The following is an 18657-nucleotide window of genomic DNA, read 5'->3' on the forward strand; positions in this document are numbered from 1 at the left end:
AGAGCTTTGGACAGCACAGTGTTTCATTTTATTTTCATTTTCATTCATTTTATGTCTGCTATTTTGTAAAAACACTATGGATGAGATAAAGTGAAAGAACCTGAAAAAAAGTTTTTATGAAGGGCTTTTCCCTTACTAAAACAACAGAAGTGAAAATGAGTTTCTGCTTATTGTGAGGGAGAGTGTGAAGTAAATAGGATCAGAACTATCATCCTAACCTGTCCTCTAGACAATACATTCTGCTGAACTCTGAGGATCTTACATCTGAATAAATGTGCTTAAGACTATACTGTAAATCAATTTACATTCAGACACACAAAATACTTTAGGTTTATATCCAACATTCTTAACAATGTTGTACCTCACCTCAAGCCACAAGGAGAGGAAGGTAATAAATGTATTATTATTGTCATCATCATCATTATCATCATCATCATCACAATGTAATTATATTGGGATAATGCAAGAGAGCCATTCAAGCTATTCTTCCTAAACTCTTACCAAAATGTGGGAAATTAATCACATTATATTATGTCCTTGATTCATAACACATTAATTTATAAAATATGTAGTACATAATCATTATGTGAAATATAATATATACTACAAATCTCTCTTTCCACTTCACAAGATGCCTCAATTATAGTTCAAGGGTACTTTCTAATCTAAACTCAATTTACTTAAATAGCTTAATAGTGAGGTGGATCAAAAGGCAATATTCTATGTTGGAATTTTGTTTTAAGTTTAAGCACAGTTGATGGAGATGAGAGAGAGGGCTTTCTCAGTGGTGGCCCCCCACTCTGGAATACCCTCCCTAGAGAGATTAGGTTAGCCCCACTCTCCAAGACTTTCAGTCTAGTTTAAAAACATGGCTTTTTAGACAAGCCTTTGACCTTGTGTAATCTATGGTCAGATTTGAAGACTCACCGATTGCTTCGCTCTGCACTTTGATTTGTTACTGCAGATAGCCAGCTGTATTCACAGGTTCTACTGCATTTTAGGAATTTTTCAATTTTATCAGATGGAATTTTATGTGTGTTTGTTGTTTTTAGATTTATGTTGCTGTTTTATATGCTTATGTACTGTCTCTTTATATGCGGCACTTCAGAGTGCTTTTGTGAGCTGCCCCGAGTCCCTTCAGGGAGATGGTGGCGGGGTATAAATTAAAATTTATTAAATTTATTATTATAACAAATCATTGACTCTATGGGATTTGCATATATGTTGACTCACTATTAGACAATGATATCAAATGGCAATCCCAGCTTTTGTTTATTCGGCTTCTAAAAATATTACAAAATAGCTGACATAGATAAAGATTAGTAGTGTACAAGGGAGCCCAGTGTCAACATGAAATTCACCTAACTCATACAGAATTCTTACCGCTTTTTGGCTAAAAGAACTCACTTGCGGGTTAGTTTCCTTTACTGAAATGAAGATAGCAACAACAAGTTTTCATGCAGGACCTCTGGGTCTCTAACACCCTGTACAAAGTGTATTACACTCTATATGCAATTGATTTCAGTGGGACTTCGCTATTGAGGATTAGATATAACTTTATGGCTTTGGGTGATTCAACAAATTATTACTTTTACAATAAATGTTATCCAAGTTGTTTCTCTAGGTGAAAATAAGAATGGATTTTAGTCCCTGTTACCTGCTGGTAATAATCCAGCCAAAATGAAGACATGCCTCAAGATGCTCAAGAGGTGGTGGTTTTATTGCTTAAGAAGCCCAGGATGTTTCAGGTGATGGTTATTCTTAAAGCCTTCTTTGGGGATTATTGAGAATATACCTTCAAAAATATCTGCATCAAGAATTCTCAAACTATTTCCTGGACAAATGTATACACAGGGCAAAACATACTGGGCTTTTAAACCAATAAAATCACAATCTTTTGAGCATTGCCATCTACAGATTTCAGTTTCTGCCTCCACAGCAAAAAGAAAGCATTTTTTAAACCTGCAGCTTCACTGGTCACTCTTTTTAATCAGCACAGTAACAGGGTTTTTAAATCAATGAGGTTTTCTAATGCTTCATTTTCCTTCTCGCTGCAACTACACTGTGATTTTGTAGATGCATAGATTTTGAAAGAATCATGTTGTAATGACCAGCATTTTTCGATGCCTTTCTTTTCTGAAAACATGACCCGAGGGAGCACTATAATGAAAATATTTACAAATCTGGCAGCTCAGAATCTTTTTATGCCCTTTAAAGACTTCTGAGACAGGTCATTCAACTATGCTGAATGATTTTTGGTTTTTTAAAAAAGCATGGTTACTGCCTTAAATGCATGGTCCATTGAACAACTGTAATATGTTTCTGTGTTGTATGGGCTATTATGCTTTTTTGCACATTCGTTGTGTTTGCTGTTTCCACTGACAATTTCACTGACATTATCATTTACTAAAAATGCTGTCTGGTTGCAAATGGTAAATAAATAGCAAAAATGTAGCTCTGCCCCCCTTCTTCATTATGCTGTATTAATTCAATAATAACAAAGCTGTAAAACAACTTATTTTCATCACTTAATTATTATTTTTCTCAACAGAGGATAGATCTGACTAAGAAAGAACCCAAGACCTATTGGGATTCCTCAAATAGAGCATCACATGAGAATGAAAGGTTTCACAATGAATTTGTTAACTTGCCAAAGGACTCCGATATACCATTGCTGGTGAAGCCGATTCCGTATTTTGGAACAAATCATGCCAATCCAACATCAGTAATAATGCAAGAGAAGAAAGAGAAGTAGGTACATGACTATGCACTTGGTGTCCTTTTTGTATCTCTACATGCTTCAATGGGGAGAAGAAGAGATTAATGTTATGGTTAACATAAGTATTATCTTCCAAGCGCTCAACCTGATCCAAAATTCTGCCTCCATTTCAACCAACCAGATCTTTCCAATGCCAATGAAATGCTGCCATGAAGTTCTTTTTTCTTTTCTTTTACTGGCTCATTATGAAAAAATTCAGCGTTCAGTTGGGAATGAATTAACACTACACTAAACTAAAATGTGAGGAAACAGAATAGCATAAAATATAAAGTTGTCATGTGCTCAATAGAAGGAAATAATTTGCAACTATAACACTGCATTCCCAGTCTTTTATAGTCAGTCACATACAGGATTACATTGATATAAAAACTGATATGCATTGTTTAAAAATCATCTCAAACCATTTCTTAGCATGGTAGAGAACCAGATCCAGTTCAGGTTCCATGAAGTATTTTAAATGGTGGCATAAAGAACTCACACATTGATACACGAGACAGTTCTGAGAAGCTGCTTGTTGGATATGTTCCAAAGATTTCCAACATCTTGTTTCACACCCATAACTTTACCGTCTTGGTCAACATAAACGTACTAGTAAGTGATTGTGATTATTATTAAATTAAAGAGTGATCGTGGTTGGTTTTTTCCTCCACTGCAACCATGATTCTTTTTACAAGTTGATTTTCACTTGATGGCAACCATGGGGTAACCAAAACATTACACCATTTTTTCTTTATGTAAATCATTAAAAACACACTCTGATCGGCTCATCAGGTCTCAGAGTTATATCTAAAAATCTCAAGGAATGGCTGAAATTTCAGCCATTCCCTGAGATACTCATGGTAAAAGCAGCCCTGGGAGAGGAGAAATGATGTGACATGACAATTCTTAGCTGAGACCAGTGGTGTCTAACTCAGGATGCTGGCAATTTTATGGGCATTGAACTTGTACAATGTCACTGGATAAAAACTAGAAGCAAGGGAGAGATCTGTAAGAGAAATGGCCCATCATTGGGTAAAGTGGAAATAGTATCAAATCTCATAAACATCTCTGAAGCACAAGCTTTGGTAGCAGTGTTGCAGGGCCTGGAAAAGATGTTCTGAGGGCTGGCCGTGAGCATTTCAACAGTAGGATGGGGCTTCAAAAAGCTGGAGGACGTAGAGAAAATGGCACCAGTTGTTGCAGCTACAGTGCATATTTTTCTAGCTGCCAAATAAATTTTCTCTTTGGTTTTGGGCTGCCACATTTCCTGATCTGCCAGATTGTATTCATTCTAGGCCCATGTACCTGGATTGCTTTCATGCCCATTTCTACAAATCAGTTTACACAGAAGCAATTCTAGCCTGTCTCCTGACCTTTGGCTGCTCTGCCTGTGTAACCACCACAACCTGCCCGCCCCATATGTTTTGGCCCCAAAAAATGAACAAATAGGGTAACACTGAGCTGATAAACCTACCAGTGTTTGTTTTCCAAAGTAGGGCAAATGACAGCTTTTGTGACATTGGAGGAATTCAGATGAGGAACGTGACATGGAAAACTAAATATAAACATCCCACCCCTAAATATAAATATCCCATATCTCCTTTTTCATATCTTTAAATAAAATGAGTATAAACCAAGAAGCTGATAAGAGATTACTGATCTTTTGCATAGTGTGGCCTTCAGTCCTAACAAATCATATTTACATATTTGTGAGGGTATTGCTGTGTACTTTCAAGTGGTTTCTGACTTATGGTGACCTAAGGCAAATACATTACAAGTTTTCTTGGCAAGCTTTCTTCAGAGGGGGTTCTGTCTTTTCCTCCTTCTGAGACTGAGAGTGTGAATTGCCATAGGTCACCCAAGAACTTTCCATGGTGGAGTTGCAGTCAGACTTAGTCTCCAGAGTTGCAGTCCAACATTCAGATCACTATACCATGTTGTTTCTCTTGTAAGGATATATGTGCAATTAAAGCCAGGATGTAGAAACATTACCCATTTTCAACTACAGCTCCCAGAATCCCCAGTCAGCATGGCCACTAAAGTCCAAAAGAAAACATTTCCCCAAAGTCTTGTCAGTCATAATTGTAATTTCATGTATTCCCAAATGAATTACAGTACTGTGATCATTTCATTCAGCGTCTTCTACGTCAGGGTGAGAAAAATCTGTTTTGGGTTTGAATGAGCTAGCCAAGAGGTTGAATCCTATCGCCAAAATAAATTTGGCACATGCCATTAAGGTTTAAAATAAAGCCCAGAAGAGCATTCACTGTATCTAAGATATGGAAGCCACTGGCTGCCAGTGCTCTGATGGGAACTATATCAGTCCATGAAACTGGTTGCTGGGGAGAAGTTGAAAATGAGTAAAAGCATTGTGTCTTTCTATTCATTGCAGCTTCTTTGTCTGAAAACACCCCATCTCAAGCTGCTAGGATTTACAAACCAGCTACCGAAGCCTACTGATGCACTCTATTTAATATATAATTAAAGAGCTGTAGGCGTCATCATCTGAACATCCCATTAGTTTTACTGATGTTTGCAGTTGAAGAAACTTAGCACCATGGGGAGTAAGGAGTGAAATACTAACTAAGCCCCACAGTTTTGTGCAATGAAAGAAAGGCATGGGAATTGGCTCTGGGACCATGAGGGATGAAACTATAAAGAAGAGTGACAAGAGTATTTATCCAGACAAGCTCAGAGTCTGTGATCCACCGAGAGAGGGGCTCAGATTGAAGTTTTTTAGCACATGAAAGCTTTCAAAGAATCCTGTTTTTTTCTCTAGCAGTTAATTGATTGCCAAAGTTTTACTGATGAATGCAGTTGCCCCATAGAATTCTCTTGCATCTTTCTTCTCTACAGATCTTCTGGCTGTTGTCAGATTCCCTCCAAAGTTGCTTTTATTCTTGTTCCTAATTCCTTCAACACATAGCATCCTCTACCCACTGATTGATTTGTCAATTCCTGTTATGCAATTCAGTTTTCCATCTAAAAAGTCAAGTTGTTACATATTTTCCAAATTCATGCTGACACCCAGCAAATGATACCAGAATTCTTTCAACTTGGCTTGAACTTCCCACATCTGCTTTGACAGTGTCATAACTGGAGCTGTTGATAGAGCTGTTGATTTTGAACTTGATTATTGAAACAATAGCATAGGCTGTAAATTTAAATCTGGATTTGTATTAAACGAGTGCATGATTCCAGAACAAACCATCCACAAACCAGAGACAGGAAAGATACGTACTTTTTAAAAATCCAAGATTCCTTCCTTTAGAATAATTATACTTTATCATTCAGCCAAAAAGGTTCCCAGGGCAACTTACAAATCATTAGTTTGGCAGTTCCCTGCCCTTAGGCTTACAATCTAAACAAGACAGAGCAAACAAGAAAAGGAAGATGGCAAGAGAGGAGGGAAAATATTGGCTGCACTTCTGTCCCTCATAGGTTACAGCAATGACATCTGGAACATCAAGTGATGTCCTGTCAGAAGGCATTAAGCATCACGTACTTACTGTATTTACTTGAATCCAATGCTCACCTTTTTTTGCTAAATCACCTTGCCAAAATTAGGGTACATGTTATATTTGCATAATAGGGTAATCTCAGTGCTGAGCCAAAGCAATAGGGGAAGTTGCTTCAGGGGCTGCAACTGGAGCTTCTATTTGAGAGATGTCATCTGTAATGAAATTGTCATAGATTAATGCTATGTAATCCTGGGATTTGTAATTTGATGAGACTTCCACACTCTTTGGCAGAAAAGGCTCAAGGCCTTGTCAAACTACAGCCCCCAAGATTCCTGCCCTGACTTCCCCAAACCAGTCAAGCACTCATCTACATGGGCTGAATAGCCTAAACTAATCATGGAGTTACTTCTGGCTGTCTTCATGAAGTCCATGGGGCTCCAGTCTTTACTACAGGGTAAACCAGTTTTATCCAGTTTAGCTCCACATTAAAGAAAGTCAGGGAAAGGGGAACAGATTAGGCTCACATTGCCATCACTAAAACTGTGGAGCAGCCATGCAGTTTGGGTGTAGCACAATCCAGTCCAATATGAACCAGTCTGCTGTCCATATGGGCCACCACCATCATCCCCCTTTCCTTGCACTCATCAGCACAAGGAAAGGAGAACAGATTGGGCCCTTGTTGCCATTGCCACTGTCAAACAACCACAGAGCTCCAGGAAAACTTCTTGTCATTGCAGGCACCCCATACTGATGTTAGTAGAGGTGCCCGGAGGGAGAAGGGGAGGGGCAACAAGCCCAGAAATGTTATTCACCCATGCCAATCACAGAGATTTAAAGAAGGGCTTAAAGCTAATCTAAAAACTATGAAATAAATACTGAGAACTGGGAAGCCCTGGCCCTTGGGCCTTGGAACTGGAGATCAGCTGTGGCCAACAATGTTGTGGATTTTGAAGAGGCATGAATGGTGAGAGAAAGGGAGAAATTTGGTAAAAGGAAGCCATGTCAAGCCAACCTTAGTTGGGACCATCTTCCACCTAGAAATGTGTGTCCTCACTATGAATGACCATATGGATCCAAAATAGGTCTTTACAGTCACTTACAGACCCACAGCTAAGACTTTACCCTTGGAAGGCAATCATACCCGGCCAAGAGTGATAGCTGATGATGATGATGATGATCACAAGGAAAATGGTCTTCTTTCTCCTGATTCAGATGATGCCGAGTAATGTAGATTGTGGTAGATCATGGCATAGATGTCATAACTATGATTAAGTAATAATCATGAACAATAACAACAATAACAACTTTATTCTTGGATCTCAGCCTACACAAGGCAAAAGGTGCCTAAAAAGCAGAACATGAAATAAAACACAATATAAAATACAATTGAATAAAACATATAAGCATATAAACAACAACATAAAACTCAGAATAAAACAGTGCTCATCCATCAATGGAGATAGCTAATGTAAAAAAGGCCAGGTTGTAAACAGTAGGGCAAGGGAAGGGGAATAAGTGCAGAGCTGGGACCATGGGACGAGGACAAGGGATAAAGTGCAAGGCTGCATAACAAATGTGTAGCTGGACTAGGGACTAGACATTCTCAAAAGCTTGTTTGAACAGCCAGGTCTTTGGGTCTCTACAAAAGAAAGACAGTATGGGGGCTTGCCTAATCTCCATGGGGAGGGTGTTCCAAAGCCGGGAGGCTACCACTGAGAAGGCCCTCCTTCCCACCCGTCCCCACCAACTGTGCTTGAGGCGGTGGTGGGACTCAGAGGAAGCCCCCCTGCCCCCTGGCAGATCTTAGAGCCCTCACTGGTTCATTGGGGGGGGGGGGGGGATGCGGCCATGAAAATAGGCAGGACTCAAACCATTTAGGGCTTTATAGGTAATAACCTTCACTTTGAATTGTGCCCGGAAATGTACAGGGAGCCAATGGAGCTGCTTTAGTAGGGGCATTGTGTGCTCCCCATAGCTAGCTCCAGTTAGTAGCTTGACTGCCGATCTTTGCACCAGTTGCAGTTTCTGAGCCGTCATCAAAGGCAGCCCCACGTAGAATGCATTGCAGTAATCCAGTCTAGATGTAAATAAGGTGTGAACCACCTTGGCCACATTAGGCTTTTTGAGGTATGGTCGCAGCTGGTGCACAAGCTTTAACTGTGCAAACACCCTCCCAGCCACCGCCGACACCTGAGCTTCAAGCGTCAACACTGAATCCAGGAAGACCCCAGACTGTGGACCTGTGTCTGCAGGGGGAGTGTAACCCCATTGAGAACAGGTAGCCACCCTATACCCCTGACCAGGAGAACCTCTGTCTTGTCTGGATTAAGCTTCAGCTTGTTAGCCCTCATCCAGTCCATCAGAGCTGCCAGGCACTGATCCAGGATCCAGGGGGCTTCCTTGGATTTCGGCAGAAAGGAGTATTAGAGTTGTGTGTCATCTGCATACAGATGCCACAGAACTCCAAAATTCCGGATGACCTCACCCAGCGATTTCATGTAGATATTAAAAAGCATGGGAGATAGAATGGAACCTTGCAAGACCCCACAGGTCAGTGGCCAGGGATCTGAGCAGGTGTTCCCCAGTTTCACTAACTGGGCACGATCCTCCAGACAGGAGCAGAGACACTGCAGTGCAATGTCCCCAAGATACCTTCTGGAGAGTCAACCCAGAAGAATACCATGGTCAAAGGTATTGAAAGCCGCTGAGGTATCCAAGAGAACTAGCAAGGACACTCTCTCTCTGTCTAGATCTCTGCGGAGGTCATCCACCAAGGCGACCAAAGTCGTCTCCATTCCATGACCAGGCCTAAAACCAGACTGTGATGGATCAAGATAATCGGTTTCATCCAAGAATCCCAATAGTTGAGTATGGAACAGCTACCTAGATTTGTAGCTGTTCTGTATTTGTGATTGGTATTTAACCATGACTGTGACACTACTGGTCTGATTGTAACACCCCTCTGCCCAGCCAACTTAATTGGTATCTGTGGCTTGTGGGGAAGGAAGTCTATTCTGCTGGTGATCCCAATGCAGGCAATTGAAGATTCCACCAGATTATGCAGGAAAAGTTAGGCCAGGAGAGTTTATTTAACAAAGTGTACATGACTAAGAAGCCAATGCAGAAACCTGTCCATTGTTAAGACTACAAAAAATAGTAACTTGGTATTTATTTATTTATTTGTTTGTTTGTTTGTTTGTTTGTTTGTTTGTTTGTTTGCAACATTTTTACTCTGCCTTCTCACTTCCTTGCATTATTTCTTGATTTTTCATTGCATGTGTGTGTTTGGTTTTGTATCTGTGTATATAAGAATGGCATAAAACAACAATTCTACTCAAAATGTCTCTTAAAATGCAACATGAAAAGAAACTAGAAAATGTTACTTATTACACCCACAAGAAAAGTTTTACATTGTTCCCATTGGTTACACTATTTTTAAAATCTAACTTTGTCGGTTGTTAAGGCAATTTGTTTCTCTTGAGCTCTGCTACAAATTACAATGCCTGAACATAAGAACAAACATGTGTTTCACGTCCTTTCAGACTCCTGCCAGAAACCTTAGAAATTGAGTTGATTGTGATGATGCTGGTTTTGACTTTCTGGATTGCGGAAGGCACTGGCTTTTTCCTGACAAAATGCTGTTATATTGTCAAACGTCAAGCAAAAGCAGATGAACCGAAACCAAGCAATGGTTGCTCATGTATCTTTGACTCTAGGGCATATTTTAGTTTATCACGAACCTAAACCATCCTTTTCTATTTTAATTTGCTGTTCTGTTTCCATGGCAATTATGCCAAGAAATGAAGGGCAAAAAGGATATCTTTGAGATAGTAAAAATAGAAAACATGTGGTGGGCTTTCATGGAAGGGGGGGCTTTATAATTGGCAACATCCAGATGCCAGGCTAATGTCTTTGTGCTGTTTATGTTCACGCTTCTCTTGGTAATATTTGCCCAATGGAAAACAAAATCACATGGATGCAAGTACCTTTACCTGTGTTCGCTCCAGATTGTGACTGCTTAGAATTTAAAGTACTTTTCCACCAAGAAAAATCCAGTATTGACATTGCAGCTGGCTTTTTTAGGAAGCTGTTTCTTACTCAGTGAAAATGGTTTGCAACATTTTCAAGACAGTCAAGGCAAAGTGCTTCTTCATAGCTAACAGTTTATTGATGAATTTCAGTGACACAAGAAGTGATGATTCAGTCACACTAAAAAAAACCAAAAACCACTAGATAACTTAATTGACAGATCGGGAATAGGCCTGTCAGCAATCACGAGCCATGATAGTTAAATAAAATATCAGTTGTCTGTAAGGGACCATTTATTTCTCACCACCTGGGGCTAGGGATAGAAAGAAAGAGCTAATACCTTCACTTTGTGAGCTTACTGGAGTTTTCTAGCTGCCCAATACTGGAGATAAAGTACTAAAATAATGGTTTTTCCCCTGCCCTGTTATTACAGTGAACCTTTAAGGTAGAGTTTATTGTCACAAAATTCAAATATATGTGAAAAAGTACAAACCTAATACAATTTTAACATTAAGCAACTAGCACGGACAGGATAGTGGCATACATTTTGGTGTATGGGGAAAGGAACATTTCTGGTCTTTACCTCTATATACTGCAAACATACCAGGACGTTTCTTTCCTTTCTTTATGTGGAATAGTATGATGCAGCAGGAAGAAAATGCAATGCAATTCTAGTCTGCGTCAATATGAATGTAGTATCTTGATCGGAGGAAGTAATAGCATCTACCATTCTATTCTGTTTTGGTCTGACCTCATCTGGAAAACTGTGTCCAGTTCTGGACATCACAATTCAGGAAGGATATTGACAAGCTGAAACATGTCTAGAGAAGAATGACCATAATGATCAAAGGTTAGGAAACCGAGGTCTGAGGAATGGCCTAAGAAGCTGGGTACATTTAGCTTGGAGAAAAGAAGGCTGAGAGGGGACATGATAGCTGTGCTTAAATATTGAAAAAGGCCGTCATATTGCAGAAGGAGGAAGCCTATTTTCTGCTGATTCAGTAACTAACACATGGGATAATGGATTCAAACTATAGGAAAAGTGATTTTGCCTAAACATTCAGAAGAACTTCCTGATTGTAAGAGCTGTTCAACAGTGGGAAACACTGCCTTGGAGTGTGGTGGAGTCGTCTTCTCTGATTTCTAAGCAGAGGCTGGATGGTTATCTGTCAAGAGTACTTTTATTGTTCAGTCCTGCATGACAGATGGGCTGAATGACCCTTGTGGTTTTTTCCAGCTCTATGATTCTAGATATTTTGTGTTTGGATAGGAATGTGTTGGAATGTGAATTGAGCTCAAAGTTGGGCTGACTTTCAAAGTTGCATTTTCTTTGCCATCAGTTCCAAAGTATGGACAGTCCTATAAAGTTAAATAGATCTTTTGTAACAGAGTACAGTATTTATTCTGTTAACAATATGGCACTGATAAGTAGCTTCCAACCTGAAACCTTTTCTTTGAACTTTTAGACCTATGGAGAATGAAAATGAATGGACAACACAATCCGCCACTTATGAACACAGCAGAACCCAAATTCCTACCTGGCATGCCCGAGGTGATATTTTCAATACTGAGAGCAGCTGTGCTTTGCCTCCCCAAGTACGAAGCAGAAGTCGTGAACCTATCGCCGATGGTAGATCTCCATCACCACCAAATGTGTATCTAGAACGCCATGGCACCTACTTTCCTGAAGAACCTAAACCTGGTATGTTACTGAAATATACCTATGTTGCAGAAGCAAGTCAAATGGTAAGGATTTTTGGTTTCTTTATGTGTTCTGGTTCTGTAAAAGACAGTTCAAATATTACTCTGAGTCTTATTCTAGGTGATATTTATTTTACATGCATAAGTCAAATAGTTATTTGCATTTAAGACTGGGCTGACACTGTAGCATTAATGCAGTATGATATTACTTTAACAGTCTTGGTTCGATGCTGTGGAATCCTGGGAGCTGCAGTTTTACAAGGTCTTTAGCTTCCTCTGTCAAACAGTGTTAGTACTTCAGCAAAATACAATTCCTATGATTCCATAGCATTGAGCCGTGGCAGTCAAAATGGTGTCAAACTGCATTAATTCTGAGTAGATTCACTCATAGAGCTGTTTGGTAGTTGGTATCTGTTTGTGAGTTTTCCACACTCTTTCAGGTGCCAATTAAAAACATGTCTGTCTGCTCTGAGTCAGTCCATAGTAGGTTTTGGAAAAAGACACAGCTATGGCTCATTGGTAAGGTGGTACGAGTCCTTGGCACATTAGGGGGAAAATGCCAATCATCTCACATTAGATAGGTTGAATGGCACAGATCTACAATAACAGCAATGTGTTGTTTATAAGAGCAACAAACAATGCAACCATTCCCAGAATATTTCTATTCCATAATGCAGAGAAGCATTTGAATATGTTCATGTTTGAACCCATGTCAGCTCTAATGTACTTCTGTAAAAGTTTTATTTTTACATTTTTACATTCTAAACAATCCAAGTAATGGAACAGCAAATAATAAATATGTTTCCCCCCTCTTCATAGAGTACCTTGAAGTCATTGTTCATTGTTTATTATTAACTTAAAACATTTTACCCCCTCCTTTATCTAACAAAAGTGATCGCAGTGAGTGACAAAGATCAGTAATAACAGAGCCTTGAGGCCTATAATTGAAAAGACACAACACAAAAGAAAAAGGATTAGGAGGGAAAAGAAGACTAATGCAGGCACTAGTTATTACCAGCATCTTTCAGTGTTCTCAAGGATCAATTTAAAATTGTTGCCATTTCATCAAATAAAAAGATGTTTAGTCAGTTAGGAAACATTATGTCTATATGCAAACTATTTTTAAGACCTTCCTAGCACTCCACAAATCTATTTTGCTCATTCATATATCCTATTATTCCTGGTGCTGCTGCTGGAGCATTAGGTTAGTTTCTAGAGCAGTGGTTCACAACCTTTTTTGACCAGGAACCATTTTGACCAGTACCAAAAGGGTTACGAATCAGATTTCAGTCAACTTTAGATTTGGTTTGGTTATTATTCGCTCACAGAATACCATTCTTAATAATCTAGAACTGATGTGGTCTATCCAATGTAATTTTCTGAATCAGCACTCGAAATAACCCCAGGAACAGGCCTAAAAACAAAGACACCAAGTCGTCTCCATTTCCAGGTGCCACATGGAACTGCTCCGCTCAGGGGGAGGGAGGAGGAGAAGCAGCAGTCAGGAGGCTTTGTGTCGCGCCTTTCATGGGCAGTCAGCCTCTCCCCTCCTGACATCCTCGTTGCACTATAAGAGGGTTTTGTGAGACCAGTTGCTCTTGTTGCAACGGTGTATTAACGGTGAGGCCGTAGACCATATTTTCGTTCTTGGGGACCACTGGACAGGTTGGGAACCACTGTTCTAGAGCATAGGATCTCCCTGCATTAACATGAAAATTAACATTGTTGTAAAAGCAGAAGTGGATTTCTGGCCACTTCCACTTTCGTTTTTCATATTTTTGCACATGGTTTCCTGGGTTTCAGGAACAAAATATGACTCCAAGACCTGCAGATGTTGCCCAGCTTTGCTTGAATGGCTCCTCTATTCATGTGAATTATTACATGGGCCTGATAAACCTGCAAATAGGAGCTACGCTTCAGACCAAAGATCTAGATCACTGTTTCCCAAGATCTAGATCACTGTTTCATACCTCAGATCCTATTATCCCTAATCCTTGGCCATGACAAATAAGACATCATGAAATACCTAGAGGACTAGAGTTTTTCCCAAAATGCAACCCTAATAAAGTTGCAGTTCAGAATGGCCCTAAGCCATGGGATTTCCACCTCAAAATCTAACTGACGGCTGTTAGTAAGTATTATGCTTCAATCATCAACCACAATTGCCCACAGTCTATCATTTAAGTATGTACATAGAAAATATTTTCCTGTTCGGAAATTAAGACAGAAATCTTAACTGAAGAGGTTGTTCACAGATCAAAGAGAAAAGAGTGGGATTATTCCTGATCTCCTACATAGGGAGATGGGAAAGGGATCTAGAAGTCTTAGTAGACCACAAGCTGAACATGAGTAAACAGTGTTGTGATGCTGCTAAAAGAGCCAATGCGATTCTGGGAAAATAATGGTAGAATCAAGGAAAGTCATACCCCCCCCCCTTCCCGCTCTATTCTTCTGCTTTGGTCATAACTCATCTGGAATATTGTGTCTTGTTCTGGACACCAAAATTCAAGAAGGATACTAGCAAACTAGAAAAGTGTCCATAAAAGAATACAAAATTATTAAAGTTTGGAGGCCAAGACCATGAGGAACAGATGAGGGAGCAGGGTATGTTTAGCTTGGAGAAAAGAAAGCTGAGAGGAGACATGATGGGCATGTTTAAATATATGAAAGAATGTCACATTGAGGATGGGGCAAGCTTGTTTTCTGCTGCTTTGGAAACTGAAGCATGGAGCAACGCATTCAAGTTGCAGGAAAAGAGATTCCATCTAAACATTAGGAAGAAACTCCTGACAGTAAGAGCTGTTTGGCAGTGGAATATGCTTCCTTGGAGTGTAGTGGCTTCTTCTTCTCTGGCCATCTGTCAGGGTGCTTTGATTGTGTGTTCCTGCCTGGAAAGGAGTTGGACTGGATAGCCCTTATGGTCTTTTCCAACTCTAGGATGCTATGGATCTATGGAATAAGTAACATTTAATACAATTGGCCCTCCATATCCATGGAATATGTATTCATGGATTCAACCATCCACAGCTTTTACCATTTTATAGAAGGACACTGTTTTATTGCATCATTATATATAATGAGATTTGAGCATTCACAGATGTTGATATCTAGAGGGGGTCTTGGAACTAAACCCCAGCAGATATCAAAAGCTTAGTTCTTTCTTCTAACTGGAAGCAAGTAAACCCTTCCTGCAGCAATAAAACTACTAAACCTTGCAAATTGTAGCAAGCGGATGCTATAGTGAGTGAGCTGGAGATTTGAAGTCTTCTCTTTGCTCTTGCCTGAAGCGAAGTCCACCAAAACTGGAGAATTTACTCCCTTGTCTCCTGCTTGGAGATGACCCACAAAGACTGAGGACAGAAACCGAGCCCTTGAGATCTGATGGCCTTAGACCCAGAGCAGTGTAGCAAATTTTTAGTTTTCCAAACTAAAAATCACATAACCACTTCCTCAAAAAAATAAGCTTATGAATGATACCATGCTTCTACAATTTTAAACCCAATGTACCAGCAGTTTCTTTATTAAGGACATAATGTTATGGATTTGCCCAAGCGTTATTACCGCACTGTTATTTCTTGAAAGTCAAGAGCAGCAATACCAATAAAACCTAAGGCAGATTTTGGGATGTAATTCAACTGGATGGCTAATGCTGCAGAACAGAATGCAGGCATAAATAAAGGAGAAGTATGTTGTCAGTACAGTAACTAATAAGAAAAGCTCGCTAATTATACCTGCCCTAATTGTGTCGATTCTTTGTGTGTCGTTCAGCCTTCCCCAGAGACCCTGCTTCCTGCAACCGTAACTGAGAAGTTCCGGCAAGAGGAAGAGAAACGTGCCAGAGACTTTGAACTGGTTTTAAACTCCCACATTGAAGAACTCCAAATGCAGTCAGAGAACACCCTAAAGAAATACGCCCGTTTCAAGCAAAACCGACACAGATGAGCCTGAAAAAAAAAAGAAAGTTAAAATGTAGTGACACTCCCAGCGCCAATCACCAGCTACTGTTTGTATAAAAAAGAAAAAAAGATTTGCCCTTATGCAAAGACGTCTTTGTTAATGTGAGATTTTCTACGTAGTTTGGCTGAGGAATTCATTTTGACATAAATTAGGATTATTGTGTATGAAAGAGGTCTAAAACAAATCTGGAAATTAAATATGAAAACTTGAAAACTAAAAATGCATAGCAGATGTCCATATATCATACCCTTGTTTAAAATGTGCAATGCTCACAAACAACAACAACAACAACATCCTATAGTAGTGGATAATAACAGAAAACAAGTTGAGAAAGGGTTGTTGTGTGTTTTCCGGGCTGTATGGCCATGTTCCAGAAGTATTCTTTCCTGTCGTTTTGCCCACATCTATGGCAGGCATCCTCAGAGGTTGAGAAAGGTCCTAGACCTATGTGTTGTCATTGTGGATCTACATCTATATTGCATGGGAGTTGTAGTTTGCTGAAGCACCAGCAGAGAAGGCTGAAGACTTTGTAATGCTACAACTCCCATGATTCCAAAACATTAAAAAATGGCAGTTAAAGTGGTGTCAAACTGCATTAATTCTATAGTGTAAATACACCTTTGTAATTAAAAATTTTACATCATAGTTACAAGGCATAAATCTGTGTTCACGGAGTTACATAGTGGTTGTACTGCATCACCCCTTTTGTGAGTGTGTTTTTGGGGCTAGAGCTGCTCTGCTTATACCTGAAGCAGCTACCTTTGTTTTCCTGTTCAACCCACACATCTGAAGATAGGCAGATAGTATGAAACACGTCTGTAGTGTTTCCTCCTACAACCTATTAAAACTGTCAGGGAAGTTCCCATCACTTGGAAACATGGAAACAGAAAAGATGCCAAGTTATCTTTATCTCAGTCTCATTTCAGTGCCAGTTTACCTTATCAGGACTTGGCTGGAACAATGAGTCTTTCTAAAAATCTAATTAATGTTGGCAGAACGAAACCTGCCTGCAAATCTGGAGGATGCTGTTGAAAGCTCAGAATGGTCTGATTCCTTGCCAAGCTTGTGGAGGAGGGACCCTGCAGTGTTGACCTACAGATAGGCCAAATGCCAAAAAGAACAGGACGTGTCTGGGGCTCTAGGGCCATCATGTTTGTACAGCCAAAATAAAGTGGATTCGCTGGGGAAGCCTACATGACACATGGGTGGATTTGCAGCAGAATCACTGTATCCGGTTGTTAATATGTATACATGGAACAGGATTTACTCCAGAGCATTCTGGAAGAAGATGGGAAAATGTAGAGGAGGAAAATGAGGAGGGAGGATAATAGGTCGAAGATGAGGAAGGGAGGAGTTGATGGGAGGTAGAGGAAGAAGAGAAAGGAAAGGGACAGGAAAAGGGCAGGAAGGGAGGAAGGAAGGGAAAGATGAAGTAAGAGAAAAAGATAGATGGAAGAGAAAGGAATGAAGAGAAGGAGAGGATGGAGAAGGAGCAAGACGACACTGAAGGCACCACTAAGCAAAACCTCTGCATGTTGCTCTGAATTCCTTGGAGGAAGAGTGATATATAACGAAGTATACCCAATAAATATTTCCAGCCTATTCATATTTCCTCCTTGTTCACGTCTCTTCTTTCATACTACGAGTCAGCATCAGCTCCAGGTTATCAGTCTTTGCCTCCCAATCTTTAGAATACTTTTTGAATAATGCAGTAACTCTTTCTGAAATGTTCGTAGTTACCTTCAGGTGCCTATTGAAGGTGGGTCATGTCCCTTCCGGCGGACATCTCTCCTTGACAGTAAAAGCTATCTCCTGCAGGTGCTCATTATTTTTATCTCTCGGTTATTATTTCTATATATCACTGGCCCACAAATCATTTTCTCAAGGGAGTCACTAAGAGCTGTCAAAAATGCATCCTATTCCAAGCTACCCGATGCTGCTTCTTGACCTTTGCTAAGGCAAAATACGACAAAACCCAAAAGCATCCATCAGGCATTACTAAAAGAGAGGTACCATCACAAGATGATTAAGATGATTTTGTTGCAAGACCAATCTGGCCTTATTTCTGGAGAAAGGAAAATAAACAATATAGAGAGCATTAGTAAAACATAGTGACAATACCAGCAGCCACCATGCAGGACCAATTGTAAAACATGGAAATATAGGTTGCTTGAAGGCAAGGCATATTTACACAAACTTATAAACTTAAGACAGACTTACAGATATATGGCCTCTGCAAAAGTTTCATAATTTAATATAGAATTATACTGCTGGAAAGGACTGCAAGGGTCATAGAAGACAACTAGACAACCAAGAGATAGCCATCCAACCATTATTTTAAAACCTCCAAAGATGGAGAGTTCACCACCTTGGGACACCGTCAATTCTATTCTTGAACAACTCCCACAATCAAATAGTTCTTAGTATTGGGGATTTTTTCCCCTGTCATTTGAATCCATTAGTTTGTGCTCTAGTCTCTGGAAAAGAGAAACAAGATAACTCCATCTTCCATAAAACATCATTCAGATATTTAAATATGGCTGTACTATTGTGTATGTGTATGCCTTCAAATTGCTAATCAACTTATGGTGACCTCATAAATTTCATAGGGGTTTTCTGGGCAAGGAATGCTCAGAAGTATTTTTTTTTCCAGTTCCTTCCTCTGAAATTTAGCCCACAGTACCTGGGGTTCATTAATGGTTTCCCATCCAAGCACTAACCAGGGCTGACTACATAGACCAGACCAGATGG

General features: G+C 39.8%; 1 protein-coding gene across 2 annotated transcripts in view; it reads left to right on the forward strand.

The window, feature by feature from the left end:
- Nucleotides 1-17517, forward strand: part of deup1 (deuterosome assembly protein 1) — an 83035-nt gene extending 65518 nt beyond the window's left edge. For both annotated transcript variants that reach the window (XM_062974540.1, XM_016992686.2), the window contains 3 exons: nucleotides 2552-2751; nucleotides 11715-11994; nucleotides 15718-17517. In XM_062974540.1, coding sequence (XP_062830610.1) covers nucleotides 2552-2751; nucleotides 11715-11994; nucleotides 15718-15891 — 654 coding nt within the window. In that variant the 3' untranslated portion in view covers nucleotides 15892-17517. The remainder of the gene's footprint in view (nucleotides 1-2551; nucleotides 2752-11714; nucleotides 11995-15717) is intronic.
- The last annotated feature ends 1140 nt before the right edge of the window (nucleotides 17518-18657 follow it).

This window comes from Anolis carolinensis, chromosome 3 (genome assembly GCF_035594765.1).
Source record: "Anolis carolinensis isolate JA03-04 chromosome 3, rAnoCar3.1.pri, whole genome shotgun sequence".
NCBI classification, from domain to species: Eukaryota; Metazoa; Chordata; class Lepidosauria; order Squamata; family Dactyloidae; genus Anolis; species Anolis carolinensis.